Source organism: Delphinus delphis, chromosome 18 (genome assembly GCF_949987515.2).
Source record: "Delphinus delphis chromosome 18, mDelDel1.2, whole genome shotgun sequence".
NCBI lineage: Eukaryota > Metazoa > Chordata > Mammalia > Artiodactyla > Delphinidae > Delphinus > Delphinus delphis.
The window spans coordinates 66384239-66398166 of record NC_082700.1 but is presented as its reverse complement, the minus strand read 5'-3'; the positions used below and the strand labels follow the sequence as shown (position 1 = coordinate 66398166).

General features: G+C 46.2%; 1 protein-coding gene across 1 annotated transcript in view; it reads right to left on the bottom strand.

Moving 5' to 3' along the window:
- FARP1 (FERM, ARH/RhoGEF and pleckstrin domain protein 1) overlaps positions 1-13928 on the bottom strand; it is a 297961-nt gene that overhangs the window by 229631 nt on the left and 54402 nt on the right. The window contains exon 2 of the mRNA XM_059995749.1: positions 10756-10949. Coding sequence (XP_059851732.1) covers positions 10756-10926 — 171 coding nt within the window. The 5' untranslated portion in view covers positions 10927-10949. The remainder of the gene's footprint in view (positions 1-10755; positions 10950-13928) is intronic.

Below are 13928 nucleotides of genomic sequence, written 5' to 3'. Positions count from 1 at the left end.
GAAATCTTCCTACAAAATGTTCAGGGAGAACAAAGACCGCAGTGTTTTATTTTTAAAAGGCGTGTGTTAAGCGAAAGCCGTCTCGAGGCTCAGGGTAATACCGACGTTCTTTCCCCTTCGTTTCCCCACTGTTTAAATACGCTTTTGCTATGAGCTGAATTGGGGCCCCCTCCAACTCACAGGCTGAAGCGCTAAACCCCTGTACTTCAGAACGTGACCTTATTTGGAAATAGGATCTTTACAGAGGTCATCAAGTTTAAATGAGGTCAGTAGGGTGGGCCCTAATCCTGTATGGCCGCTCTCTTTACATTGGGCTGGCCAAAGATTTCGTTCAGGTTCTTCCATAACATCTCAGGAAAAACCCAAACGAACGTTTTGGCCAACCCAATAAAAAGGGTATATTTGGAGACAGACACCCAGATAGGGAAAAGGCCACGTAAAGATGGATGCAGAGATGCAAGGCACCCCAGAGACTGCCAGGAAATCCCCAGAAGCTAGGAGAGCACCACGGAACAGATTCTCCCTCAGAAGGATCCAATCCTGCCAACACCTTGGTCTTGGACTTCGGGCCTTCAGAACTCAGAGAGAATGGATTTCTGTCGTTGAACCTGCCCAGTTTGTGGTACCGCGTCGCAGCGGCCCTAAGAAACCAACACAGATTGTAACCGTGAAAAAGGCACTGTCTTGACACCCTAATAACTCCACAAGGGCTCTTGGGTCTCGCTTTTCAATGCTTTAGACACTCAGCCTTGTATCTAGATCGAAGGTAATGGGAGCATTTGAGTTCTGTTCGCGGAAACACATTCTGACAAATGACCATGGAAGATGACGTGACCGCCAAACACACTTGATCAGTTCGCCTCATCAGTAAATGGCATCAGAATTAAAGGACAGGTAACACCCCCATTCCTAAGGATTCTGAACGTCGTCTAAAGGCACTGGGTGTCAATGCTTTCCGAGTCTGGCCCTCACTTACTTGCGGCAAGTTGCACAGAGTTGCTTCTGGATGACAAGGAAATTGAAATGCAGAGTAAATATAATTTTCCTAATGTAAGTGGAAAGCAAGCAATCAACCACCATTTGATACTTCCAGTTTGTACAATCTACGTAATCACTGTGAATCTCAGAGGTTCATTTATAGAATCACAGATTCTTCTTTGTGATTATAAACGAGGCAGTGCCTTTCACCAGCAAATTAGCAAGGCGCCTTTCACGGCCACTAAAGGAAGGCATCATTTCCGGTACAACAGTTGTCACAGAAAGGCCAGTCGATGTCCCAGTCCTCCGTGGCAGCACGGAGCCACCCAGGCGTAAGCGTAAGGACTGTCTGTGCTCCCCACTCTTTGGGTGCTGCCCTCCCACACGCCGCAAGTCCTCTCAATTCCACCTCCTTCCCTTCTCCTGCGTCTGTCACCTCCCCAGCATCCCATCTGGGGCCCTTAACAGTCACCACCATGTGTCACTGGGCTTTCCTCCTGCAGGCTCAGCCCTCTTAACCCATCCTACCCTAAAGAGTATCTATCACTGGCATCTGTCTCACGGACCAGCACGACTGATGTGGTAGGTTGTTGGACTCTCTATGGGCTCCCTAAGGCCCTGAAGCCCATCTAATGGCATGGGGAGAGCGGGGCTTAAGTATAGAGAGGGGCTGGGCCAGGACCCTGGCTCTACGACCTTGATCAAGCCCTTTCTGCCCTCTACGCCTCACTGGGGTCATTCATGCCGACCTCATAGATTCACTGATCAGCCATAAGTGAAAGAACGTTAAGTACAGATGTAGCACAAAGTCCGGCACACAGCAAGGGTTTTTTTAAAGGGTAGCCATTATTTTTGTTCATTTTCTTATCAGCAACACCTTGCCGTGCGTGTCCATAAATATTCGTGGGACTCATATCGTGTTTGCAAGATCACATTCCATAAAATAATACCAGCGCTCTGGAATTCTACTGTGGGTATCAAGTCTAGCTTCCTGTTTATATAAATGAGGAAGGAGAAACCTATAAGGCTCCTGGCTCACAGTTATCAAGTTTGACTTTTAGTACTGCTTTCACACGATCATTTTCTCTACAGATCCCAAACTGATTAAATCATTCCAATATATTTCTTAGGAGTTAAAGCTATGATTTCCAACTCCAATGTTCGAATTGAGGAAAGACAGCAAATAAGCGAACCATAAAAAATAAAATAGCAGATCATTTAAACATCAGTCTGATTTGTATGTTAATATGTTTCACATTCACATTCAAACACAGGGGTATCTAGCCAGCTAAATGCTTCCTTCAAAGGAGCCAGCAGAGAAGACCCGTCCTAGAGGGTCCTGAAACCCTCCGTCCACCACCTTGAAATCCTACAGCCAACCTGTGCCAGAGGGATGAGAGGTTCTCCTAGGAAAATCCTGACTCTAGGAAAACAGAGGCTTTGGACTAAGTAAATGAAGGAGACCAAGAATTCAGCAAAGCTAACAGGCACATAAAATGTTTAAGCTACACGAACACCCCCTCGATGTTAAAGCTACGGGAACTGAAGCTCCGAGGAGCTACAGACACGTCGGAAAAAGGGAGTAACTGTGCTTGTGAGAAGCTGACACTTCATCACACCTGTCCAGGCGGCACTTCCTTCTTACAGACCTTCGAAAGCCACCTGGGCTCCTCATCTCTATTTGAGGAAAGACTCACGCGAGGCTATATAGAAAGCTGGGGGGGGGGGGTAAGAAAAAAAGAGAATTAGTCCACTTGACAAGTATGCTAGTTTTAAATTTTGAAGTGTTTTCATAGGCTTCTTTTCCATTTCACCTGCCCAAGAGCTCTACAATGCAAGCACAGTCTCAATTCTGCTAATGAACAAGAAGGAGAGCAAAGCTTAGTGTGAAAGGAAGAAAAAAAAGACTAGCTTTTAAGAAGAAACTAATCTGCATCCAGGACTCTGCGAGGTGTTTTCTCAGAAGGTATTTCACGTGAGCTTCACCTCAGCCCCGTGAAGTACGTGTTCCCTGGATTCGGAGACGAGGACGTGGGTTGAGAGTGGTCATCTTCTCACCCAGAGCCACCCAGCTAGTAAGCCTTGAAGCCCGGATGCGCGGCCCTGGACTTTCCCCTTTAACCACTCTGTTTTTATAATTCAGACAATTTATTATCTCCACTTAAAAGAGGGGCGGGGGTTTCCCTGGTGGCGCAGTGGTTGAGAGCCCGCCTGCCGATGCAGGGGACACGGGTTCGTACCCCGGTCCGGGAGGATCCCACATGCTGCGGAGGGGCTGGGCCCGTGAGCCATGGCCACTGAGCCTGCGCGTCCGGAGCCTGTGCTCCGCAACGGGAGAGGCCACAACAGTGAGAGGCCCGCGTACCGCAAAATAAATAAATAAATAAATAAAGAGGGGAGGAAAAAAGCAGCTTCTCAAACTCCCTACGTTTCCCCAGAATACTGGCCCACTTTAATGTCTGATACAGACATTCTCAATTACAGTTTATTCCTTTTATTTATTAGTTTCTACTGAGAGACTTTTCAGGGAGAAAATAGCAAACAGCTGTTACAGAATTCCTGCCATCACGTCAGAGCCTCAGAAATGACTTTGATCAAGGGTCTACAGTGGAGTTGAAAGGGGCACACAAACATTTCGGGCCAACATTTAAGTCCTACTCTCTGCTTCTAAGGAACTAGAAAGGAAGGCTAACAGTATTCCACTGAAATGAATTATGAAAAAAAATTTTTTTATCTATTAAAATAGCCCTTAAATTTAACATCATGAGACCAGACCCAGACGGACCATTTATCATTCAAGTTAAATAAAACACAGAAAGGACCATGCAACACGGAGTGGACATGAATACTCTTTCAGAAACTCTGCTAATAATAGGAGCCAAAAGCAACACTGATAAGGGGAAAGAAATATGGACTCAGTTTTAAAAAGCTGAGTGAACTTGTGAAATTCCTTCCCCTCATTCTGGTTCAAACTGCAGCTGCTTAAGGGGCAGTTAACGGAGCTCTGGGCACACACATCTCCCTTCTGGTTTAAATAGTCAATTAAATTTTATTTAGGTCTCGGTATCACCACCATCACCTCTTAGTGCATTTTACACAAAAGAAAAAAAAATAAAAGGACCCCTGAATGCACACCTGCCTTCTAAGATCATATAATCCAATCAACTGCAAGGAATAACCCCACTGCCAGGGACTTGCGATTCCAGGGGAACCGAGAAGCAGAGCACGTATTACAAAGGAAGATATATTTCCCCCCAAGATCTTGGTTAAATGTACATTCCACCTCTTTGGGGAGAAAAAAAAAACCCAAGACATTTAGTGGCTTATCCAAAAAGGCATCGTCTCTAAGATGGCTGAAATAGAAATTAAAAAGGGAACAAAATCATTCAACATAAGACAAAGTCAGAAAAGGACCATGCGTTTCTGTAGACACAGTGGCTGTGAGTGACACAAGGCCAGCTCCAAGCCATCAGCCTCAGCTTTTCCCGATGTAAACTGGGGGGTCCCCAAAAGGACACGCGGAGCTTTTTAAAAAGACAAACTTCTGCTACGTCCTTTTTTCTGAGCGCAAGCCTATGAAGACAGTTTTCAAATTCTCTAACCATTTACGACCTTTTGCAGAACCACAAAGCACTTGGAGGAACAAGCCCTCGACTGACGTCAAGCCCAGGCTTCAGTGAAAATTAAAGAAATTAAACGACTGCTTCATTTCAAAATGTAAGAAAATGAAATAATGTTTATAATGTTTATAATAAATAAACATTTATGAATAAATGTTTAATCATTTATGGGCTGACCGTGTGAGACTCCAAATTAGGTCTGAGATAACAGGCAGTTTTGCCCTCCTTAAATAAAAAAACCCTTTGCAGTCTTTTATTATGACATGCAACCTAATCATTTTTCTTAAAAGTTTTAGATGTTTGTTTTCAACAAACTTGTTTGCTTCCTGCTAATAATGAGTTGTCCAGAAAATATTTGATTTCTTTCCATCTTCTACCTACAATTTTCAAGTGGCGTAAAGTTTGGCCCAATTTAGTTTAGTGAGATGTAGGTAAGTTACCCCACCTCCCACCAACACACACACACAAAATCCTAACGCTGCCTGATGCTCCGTAAGCAACATATTGTATACCATCCGCTTATTCACCCCGACCACACTGCTTTGAGCACTTACTAGTTACACAGTAACTACTATCTCTGAGGAGCCTTTTAGAATTTTGTGGTTTTTTTAAGATTAAAAATCCCTTTTCTGAAAGAGTTTACCATCTGCCTGGGGGATTAACAAATACAGTCATGAAAAGGTAATTCATCAACAAAGATGTCAACACAAGGTGCTGACTTCCAAAAAAAGAAAGGGAGAAAAAAAAAGCCTGTAGTATCATCTGGACCAAACACCTCATTTTGCAAATAAGGAAACCAAGTCACAGCGGGGTTTATAAGGGAACTAATTAGGGAGAGAAGCAAGATTAAAGCCTGTGACTCAAAGTCTAATTAGAGGTACACATAGCAAGTACTATAAGAAGAGAGAGATGGCCCCCAGCAAGAGCTATGGGGGGCTTGGACGGTTGAGGTGATCTTGATAAATTTGTTAGTGGATGTTGGCCGGTGTTTAGAAATGGAAAAAGAACCAGAGCAGCCCCAAGATGAGGCTGTGGTGCCTCCCGTCTGGGAGGCTTGGAGGCAAGTTTGAAAAGATCCAATTGGGCAAGACAGTGGAAGCCCACAGATCTTACAAGAAGCGGCAGCTCGGGGTCGGGGAAGACGGTTCCAATCCCAGTCCTATCCCAACTGTGCAAATGTGATGAAGTGACTCGAAGCACTCCCCAAGTGTTCCCTCATCTTACAGAGATGACGGCGCCAGCCACCTTTCATCACTTGCGAGAGGCAAATGACTGAACAGAGGTGTGGGCCGTCGGTCACAGGTTATGGCATCGGCTGGGTCCAGGCACTGCTGAGGTATGGAATCTGATGACAAACAAGAACAAAAGAGGCCGTGCCTCCACAGAGGTCCCACTCTACCTGCGGGAGGCCAAAAATAAGCACGTGAACAGGTAAGAGAATTTTCTGGCTTCAGATGCTAACGCACAGGATGAACCAACCGAGGACAGCAGTGGGGAATCACAACGAATAACAGCTCAGCCATCTGCAGCGGGCCCTCCAGGAAGGCCCCAGCTCTCTCCCAGCCTCCCCAGACGAAGAAATCCATACTTTATCCTCAGGCAGCTGGGAGCTGTAAAGGCTTCTGAGTAAAGCAACCGACAAGACACAAACACAGGGCGCAATGATTGTTACTCCCCGGGATGGCTGTGGCTGACACGGAGCACTCCGCACCTGCACCAGGCCACGCCCGCTCACTACGCAACAAAGGCCAGGCGTCTTCGCATCACCTGTGAGCATCTCTCCCAAGCGTTTTCACCAGGGCCGCTCAAAAGCAGCAGAACGTGGCTCCGTTTGATTTCCTCTGCTCTTCTCCACTCTTGCTAGGGTGGCCTTGCTAATGAAAACACATAAACTGAATAAACACTTGGGGAAGGCGCCATCTGTTCACCCTACAAACGTCAGCAGGAACAGCATTTGTTTACCAGCGGGGTCATGAGTGAGGACAGGACACATCAAACCTTCTCAGGAACCTTCCAGGGGGGTGGGAGTGGAGGGAGTCATTTAACCCTTTCAGACCCACACAAGTCACCTCGATTTATCATCTCTGGTTGGAAGGGAAGGCTGCATATGTCACAAACCACAGGCTGGGGCTTATCCGCACAGCCTTTTCCACATAAAGATGATAAAACGCCCCGTAAGAATTTCCTATAAATATTACTTTTGAACTTTCAACGCTGTAGAGGAAATAGCTAAAAAGACCGTCCAAGTTCAAGAGCAAAGGTGACGGTAGAACTAGCCATGGCGTAGAGAAGTCTGATGCTCACTGCTCACGCTTTTCAAAGGATTCAACTCTTTAATAAGACCTCATTCAGGGCTGTAAGAAATGATGAAGACTGGTGTGGTTATCTGTGCCAGGAAGTGTTTAGGGAACATGCATTTTTAAATGATGACTTGGCCTTCGTCCATCCTCTAAAACAAAAGTCTTAGGAAAGGCCCAGGAAACTCAATCCCCCAAGGAAAGCTGTGGTTCATGGAAGAATGTCCCCCAAGGGAAACTGTAACGACTTCTGGCCAAGTGCCTGCTCGTGTGTGTGATGAATGTGAATTAACGAGGAGGACCCATCCTTGTGGGGTGCCCAACCTGAGGAGGGAGCACGTGTGGGCTAAGGGGACACTTCCAGGCTCAGACACTTGGCCTTGATGAATCCCCAGCAGAAAGTTCTGGAGCAAGGTTTAAAGCACTTATGGGGAGCTGGGTCTCTTGTGATCCTGTGTCCCTCCGCTCCAATCCCAAGCACAGCGGCTGAGTCACCACAGCCAGCCTGATGCTTCCCAGCTGTGCAGAGACCTGGCTGGTTCTGTTCTTAAAGACCACAAGGTAGCAATTTAGAATCAGCTTAGTCAATAAAAATGCTGATTGCTGCCTTTCTACAGGCAGTTATGGAAAACATCTGTTGCCCATGGGTTGCGAAGGAACATTCTGACTCAACGCCAGAAATAAAAATTAAACATGAATGGATGAGGCATGTGAAAAACTAACAATAGCATTAATTCTACTTGTAAGATTCAGTCTACTCCTAATATTCAGTCAGCAAACACTTAATGAGCACCTACTACATGCCAGGCGCTGTGCAAGGTGCTGGGGATGAGACAATAAGGTAAGGTCCCAGCCCCGAGAAGCCAACAGTGAAGCGGCAAATGCCCACTGGTACCACTAATCATATTATGGTCCAAGCTCTTAGTATGTGCCAAGAGCTGTTCCTTTATTTGTATCAACTCTTTTATTCTCATAAAATGAGGTAGGGTTTTTGATTAGCCTCATTTTACAGAGGAGAAAACTGAAATACAGAGAGATTAAGTACCTTGCCCAAGGTGATTAATGTGTCAGTAGATGAAGCTGGGATTTGAATCTCAGGGGTCCAGCTCCACCCTGACAGATGTATGAGCAAAGAAGTCTGAAATGGGGGAAGAAAACAGCCACTGCCTCCAGAAGTTGGCATCTGGGTAAAACAGACAGGACCTCTAAGGATGCACAGGAGTTTATGTGGGAAGGGGGTGGTATGAGAAACCTTCCAGGCAGAGGAGTTACAAATGCAAAGCACAGACAACAGAAATTATCAAGTAAAATCTTTTTTAAAAGACGCAAACACACTTCTATTCCTATTTCTTAGGCAGGGAGTTCCTATATAGTTCCTAGCTAAGTAGTAGCTAGGACCAGAGTTTTGACATCCTTTGGTTCAGGGAAACAAGAACTGCAAGTGAATACAGTACAATGCTTCCTGTAGCTCATGCACACAACAGCAGCATTTGCTGGCCCTCGGTCCAAACCACACACGGGAACACCAATGTAAATTGATACAGCCACTATGGAGAACAGTATGGAGGTTCCTTAAAAAACTAAAAATAGAACTACCATATGACCCAGCAATCCCACTACTGGGCATATACCCTGAGAAAACCATAATTCAAAAACAGTCATGTACCAAAATGTTCATTGCAGCTCTATTTACAATAGCCAGGACATGGAAGCAACCTAAGTGTCCATCATCGGATGAATGGATCAAGAAGATGTGGCACATATATACAATGGAATATTACTCAGCCATAAAAAGAAATGGAGTTATTTGTAGTGAGGTGGACGGACCTAAAGTCTCATACAGAGTGAAGTAAGTCAGAAAGAGAAAAACAAATACTGTATGCTAACACATATATATGGAATCTAAGAAAAAAAAAGGTCATGAAGTACCTAGGGGTAAGATGGGAATAAAGACACAGACCTACTAGAGAATGGACTTGAGGACATGGGGAGGGGGAAGGGTAAGCTGGGATGAAGTGAGAGAGTGGCATGGACATATATACACTACCAAACGTAAAATACGATAGCTAGTGGGAAGCAGCCACGTAGCACAGGGAGATCAGCTCGGTGCTCTGTGACCACCTAGAAGGGTGGGATAGGGAGGGTGGGAGGGAGACGCAAGAGGGAGGAGATATGGGGATGTATGTATATGTATAGCTGATTCACTTTGTTATAAAGCAGAAACTAACACACCGTTGTAAAGCAATTATACTCCAATAAAGATGATAAAAAAAGAAAAAAAAAAAAGAATGCGTTGCTAGAGACTTGGGCTCAGAAGTCCTTAGCAGTACCAAAGAGGAAACACTGAAATGAAATACCTCACCAAACCAGTCTGGCAATGAAGAGAAAGGAGGCAGGGTGCGGGAGGGATGTGGGGTGCGGCGCGGGGAGGAGAGGAGGCTGGGACATGTTGCAGAAGGCCGGACTCTACCAGGCTGGCAGGTGTGCCCCTCAATCTATTTTTACAATTTCAGCAGATTAGCAACGGCTTTGTGCCTCAGAATATGAAGAAGTTCAAGTCCTTAAAGAGACAGGAATTCCACAACAAGTAAATTAGAAAGATACAAAGGTGGTTTGCAATGTGCAATAAATTGGCAGGTTTAAACATAGCTTTTCTGAGGTTTATCTTCCCTGAGACACTTAATGGTAATTCACACCCTCTGAACAACATTCTTTGAAATGAATATGACTTAGTGAATCATATTACATAAACCATTAAATGATGAGATGCAGACGTGAATGCCAACTGTTAAGTTTTAGTCGCTCTAGCCATCGGGAATAATTGATGGATCGTCTCCACTTTAAAAACAGGTTATGTTCCCAAAGTTCGCTTACAGTTTGGCTGTTTGGAATTCAAGAGTTACTTCCTTCCTCCCCCCCCACACAAGCCATGTGAGATGTGGGTGTACCCAAGGGTGTGTACCCAAGGGAGAACACAGAAAACAGGCAGAGCGCGCTGTGAATTCTCTGGATGCTAATTCATGCTTGAGGAGACTGCAGTCAGAGTTCTACAGAGGTGGGGACACACGTCCGCACTCTCCCTGCCACGGGAACAAATCCTGCATCTGCACATAACTAACCGGTGGTGGTTCCCGAACCGCTAGCAGCGGTCGGATTTCAGGAGGAGGCTGGAGAGAAGGATGAGGGAGGGCAAGGGGCCACGAGGCAGGGGCTCTGAGGAAGACACCAGAACCACGGGGGCATGCAGCTCTCGCTGATGGACAAGGCCAAGGCTGCCGTTCCTCCTTCTCTGCCCGGCTCCTGGACACCCCACTCTGGTCCGCCCCTGGGATGGGGCCTCTTCCCTTCTAGGGTTGCCACACTGGGGGTTGGGATCAGGGTTCTTCTGCACCCCGACTCCCCACCCACAAACATGCTTGGCAACTTCTCTGATGTCGGAACACCCATTCAGGTCTTTGACGGTTTTCTCGGAACTTTCCTGCCGGTAACCTAGGGAAATGGGGTGCTCACACACATGCATCGACGTTGAGAGGAACTGCTTGTAACGAGCAAATTAAACGGAGACGCAGACCACAGTTCCCTCCAATTCAAATATGTAAGTAATACATACATAGGCATGTACACACAGATATCTACTGGAATATGGAAAATCAGAGTAAAATTCAAATGACACACCCACTGATATCACTGGGCGCGGTCCGCGCATAAATCCAAAAACTGACAGCTCGGAACCAGACGCTCCAGAGGAGGACAGCGAGGGTGGGCAGGGAGCCGCTGAACACACAGACCTGCCACCTCGCAGTCACCGAAACGCAGGAATGACACGAGCCTCCCCGTGCCGAAGGCTGCCCCCGACTTACCGGAACTTCAAAGGCCTCCTGGGTGTCATCCAGCATCTGGATTCTGACGGACATGAGTTTTCCTGAAGGCGTCGGGGGAGGCTTCTGTCCATGTTCCAAGGTACTGATCCCCGAATTCTCCGCTGCCCCCAGTCTCGATCCTGGAGTTGGCCTCTGCTCTATTTCTCCCATGATGAGAGCAGATTATATGATGCCTGCAGGAAGCAGAGAGAAGAAAAATACATCAGGAGACTCACTGAGACCACCTTAGTAACATTGGTCGCCTTCTGCCGGTCACTGTGGCCACGTCCCCGAAGCACAAGATGGCCAGTTCCCACCCCCCGTGCAGGAATCACACGAGCTGATAAGCGTTCGGCTCATTCACACACAGCGTCACCTTTAGCCACTCAAGGCATGCAAATATTTGTGCATATTTTATCCTTCTGCATACTTTGTTTTGCGGTACACGGGCCTCTCACTGTCGTGGCCCCTCCCACTGCGGAGCACAGGCTCCGGACGCACAGGCTCAGCGGCCATGGCTCACGGGCCCAGCCACTCCGCAGCATGTGGGATCTTCCCGGACCAGGGAACAAACCCGTGTCCCCTGCATCGGCAGGCAGACCCTCAACCACTGCGCCACCAGGGAAGCCCCATCCTTCTGCATACTTTTACATAGTTTATCCTTTTCTAGTTTTACAGTCAGCTCTTAATACGCTAGATTCAGTTGTGTTCTATGTATTATTAGTTAGGGTCTGCCATGAGCTAGGCACCATTTTTCACACACTTGCGGTCTGCTGGGAAGATAATGAGCAGTGCCTAACCCATATCATTAATATCCATTAGTTTACTTTTTATGGATCATGGAACATACCAAGTAATGTGGGCGTTATCAAGATAAATAGATAAAACGGATCTTGTAGCTCCCGAGTTTATAACCTGGTTGAGGAAACGAAACACACGCTCACACAAACCCAGGTGACATCAGGTAGGGTCTTTTCTCTCGAGTTCTTCTTTTCCTCCTAATTAATTTTTTTCCTGCCACCCTCCCGCAGTTGCTCCCCCTCTCCCAGGAAACCATTCTACATATTACAGTATTGACAAAGTTATCTGCTCCATCATGCAGAAGGTAGGAACTGAACTTCACTGAGTCTCAAATGTTGGGTAATGCTTGGAAGGAGACAGGAACACACAAGGAGAAGGAATTCCAGGGAAGTAGAACAGCATCAAGAAAGCTATGGGACAGAAATCAGGTGGCATTTAGGAAGACAACTGAGAATCAATGCTGCAGAGTTAAAGATGCATTTGGAAACTAGGTTGGAATCAGACCACAAAGGACATCAAAGACCTAGCTGAGAGATATGGTCTTCACCCTGTAGCGAGTCACTGAATAAGAATAATGACACAACGAAAGTAGAACTTGAGAAAAATGAATGTGAAGATGATCTATACTAATGCGCCGGAAAAAGAGACGGGCTGGCAGGGGCTGGGGGAGTCCAGTTACAAAGCTAAGGCAACAATTGGAGCTCGAGGAGATCAGCTTGAACAGTGGCGACGGAAATAAAAAGATGATGCTATAAAACCCACTTTTATGGAAAAATTAACCCGGTGTTGTAAATGGTTAGCTACTGAGAAGAAGGAGATTAAAGTATAACAGTGACCAGAAAGTTTTAAATCAGGGCAGAAGTGAAGAAGTGGGAGGGGAAGGTGTGTGTGTGACTGGGGACACACTGAAGGCTTTAAAAGGATATCCAGCAGGCTGTGGGGGAGGTGGAGCTGGATTTGGGCTTTGGGTTCAGAGTCCATCTCGCTGTAGAAGTGAAAGCCAGGGTGAGGGTGAATGTGAAAGGGGTGGGGGGGAGACAGGGCAATGAAAAAGCAAAAAGAACAAACATGCCCAGCCATGGGGGTTGTTATGGACTGAACTGTGTCCCCCCCAAATTCTTACCTTGGAGCACTAACCCCATGTAACTCAGAATGTGACGGCATTTGGAGACAGGGTCTTAAAAGAGGTGACCAATTTAAAACAGTGATTAAGATGGGCCCTAATCCAATCTGACTGGTGTCCTTGTAAGAGGAGCAAATTTGCACACACACAGAGACACCAGGCATGCACAGAGGAAAAGCCATGTGAGGACACAGGGAGAAGGTGGCCATCTGCAAGCCGAGGAGAGATGCCTCAGGAGAAACCAACCCTGCCAACACCTAGATCTAAACTTCCGACCTCCAGAACTGTGAGAAAATAAACCTGTTAAGACACCCAGCCTGTGGGACTTTGTTATGACAGTAAATTCACACAAGGGCCGAGGGAGAAGAGAAGGAATGACCCTTTGTCTCAGTGACAAAGAAAGTCACAGAAGGGGCACTCAAGGGTCACCTGTGGTGTGAGGTATAGACCTCAGGGCTGCATCTTACGAGCCACCCTTCAGCTCTTTGCTTCAGGAAAAAACATCCAGTTTGTCAGCCTCATTGTGTAGGTTCTTCTTGACCAAGGCTCTTCCTTCTCCTGAAGGGTCAGTCAGGTTCCTTCCCAGAAGTTTCCCACCGAATTCCATATGGGAACCTCCCCTTCCTCTCAGTGAAACCTTGAACATTCTCCCTGTGACACAGAGGGCTGGCCCTGAGGTCAGTCGAGTAGAAACTATGGAGTCACCTCGATAAGATGGGTCATTGGATCAAACCACCCTGGCCTGAAAAGACACACCCTTCGACTGAAAAGGGAGAGGGCCTGACCACCACCCAGGAAACACCATTTACTACTTATTTCTCCCACACTCATTTTCCCCACCAACTTTCCACCAACGTCTGTAAGAGATTATTTTTCGTCCCTATGCAATCCTTTGAGATTGGACTTCTGTGTCACCATGCTAGTTAAGGACCAGCCTTTTGAGAACTACTACTCCTTTCTTGAATGTCCATCTATGATTTCACAGGTCTGCTATACAAGTAAGTACCTTTCTGATTTCTCCCCCAAATAAGTTTTTTTTTTTAAGAACCTAATTCCAATCTGTTCGATTATGTGATTATCTTTTGCTTAATCGTCTCTTGGTCTTAAGACACAACTAGACTTCGCTCATCTACAATGCTTTACACCGAAGTGAAAAACAGATCACCTACATTTGTTCAATGAATCATATGTGGCTGGTATAGATCTAATTAACTATGGCATCACTGTGTTTAAAATAATCTTCACAAAC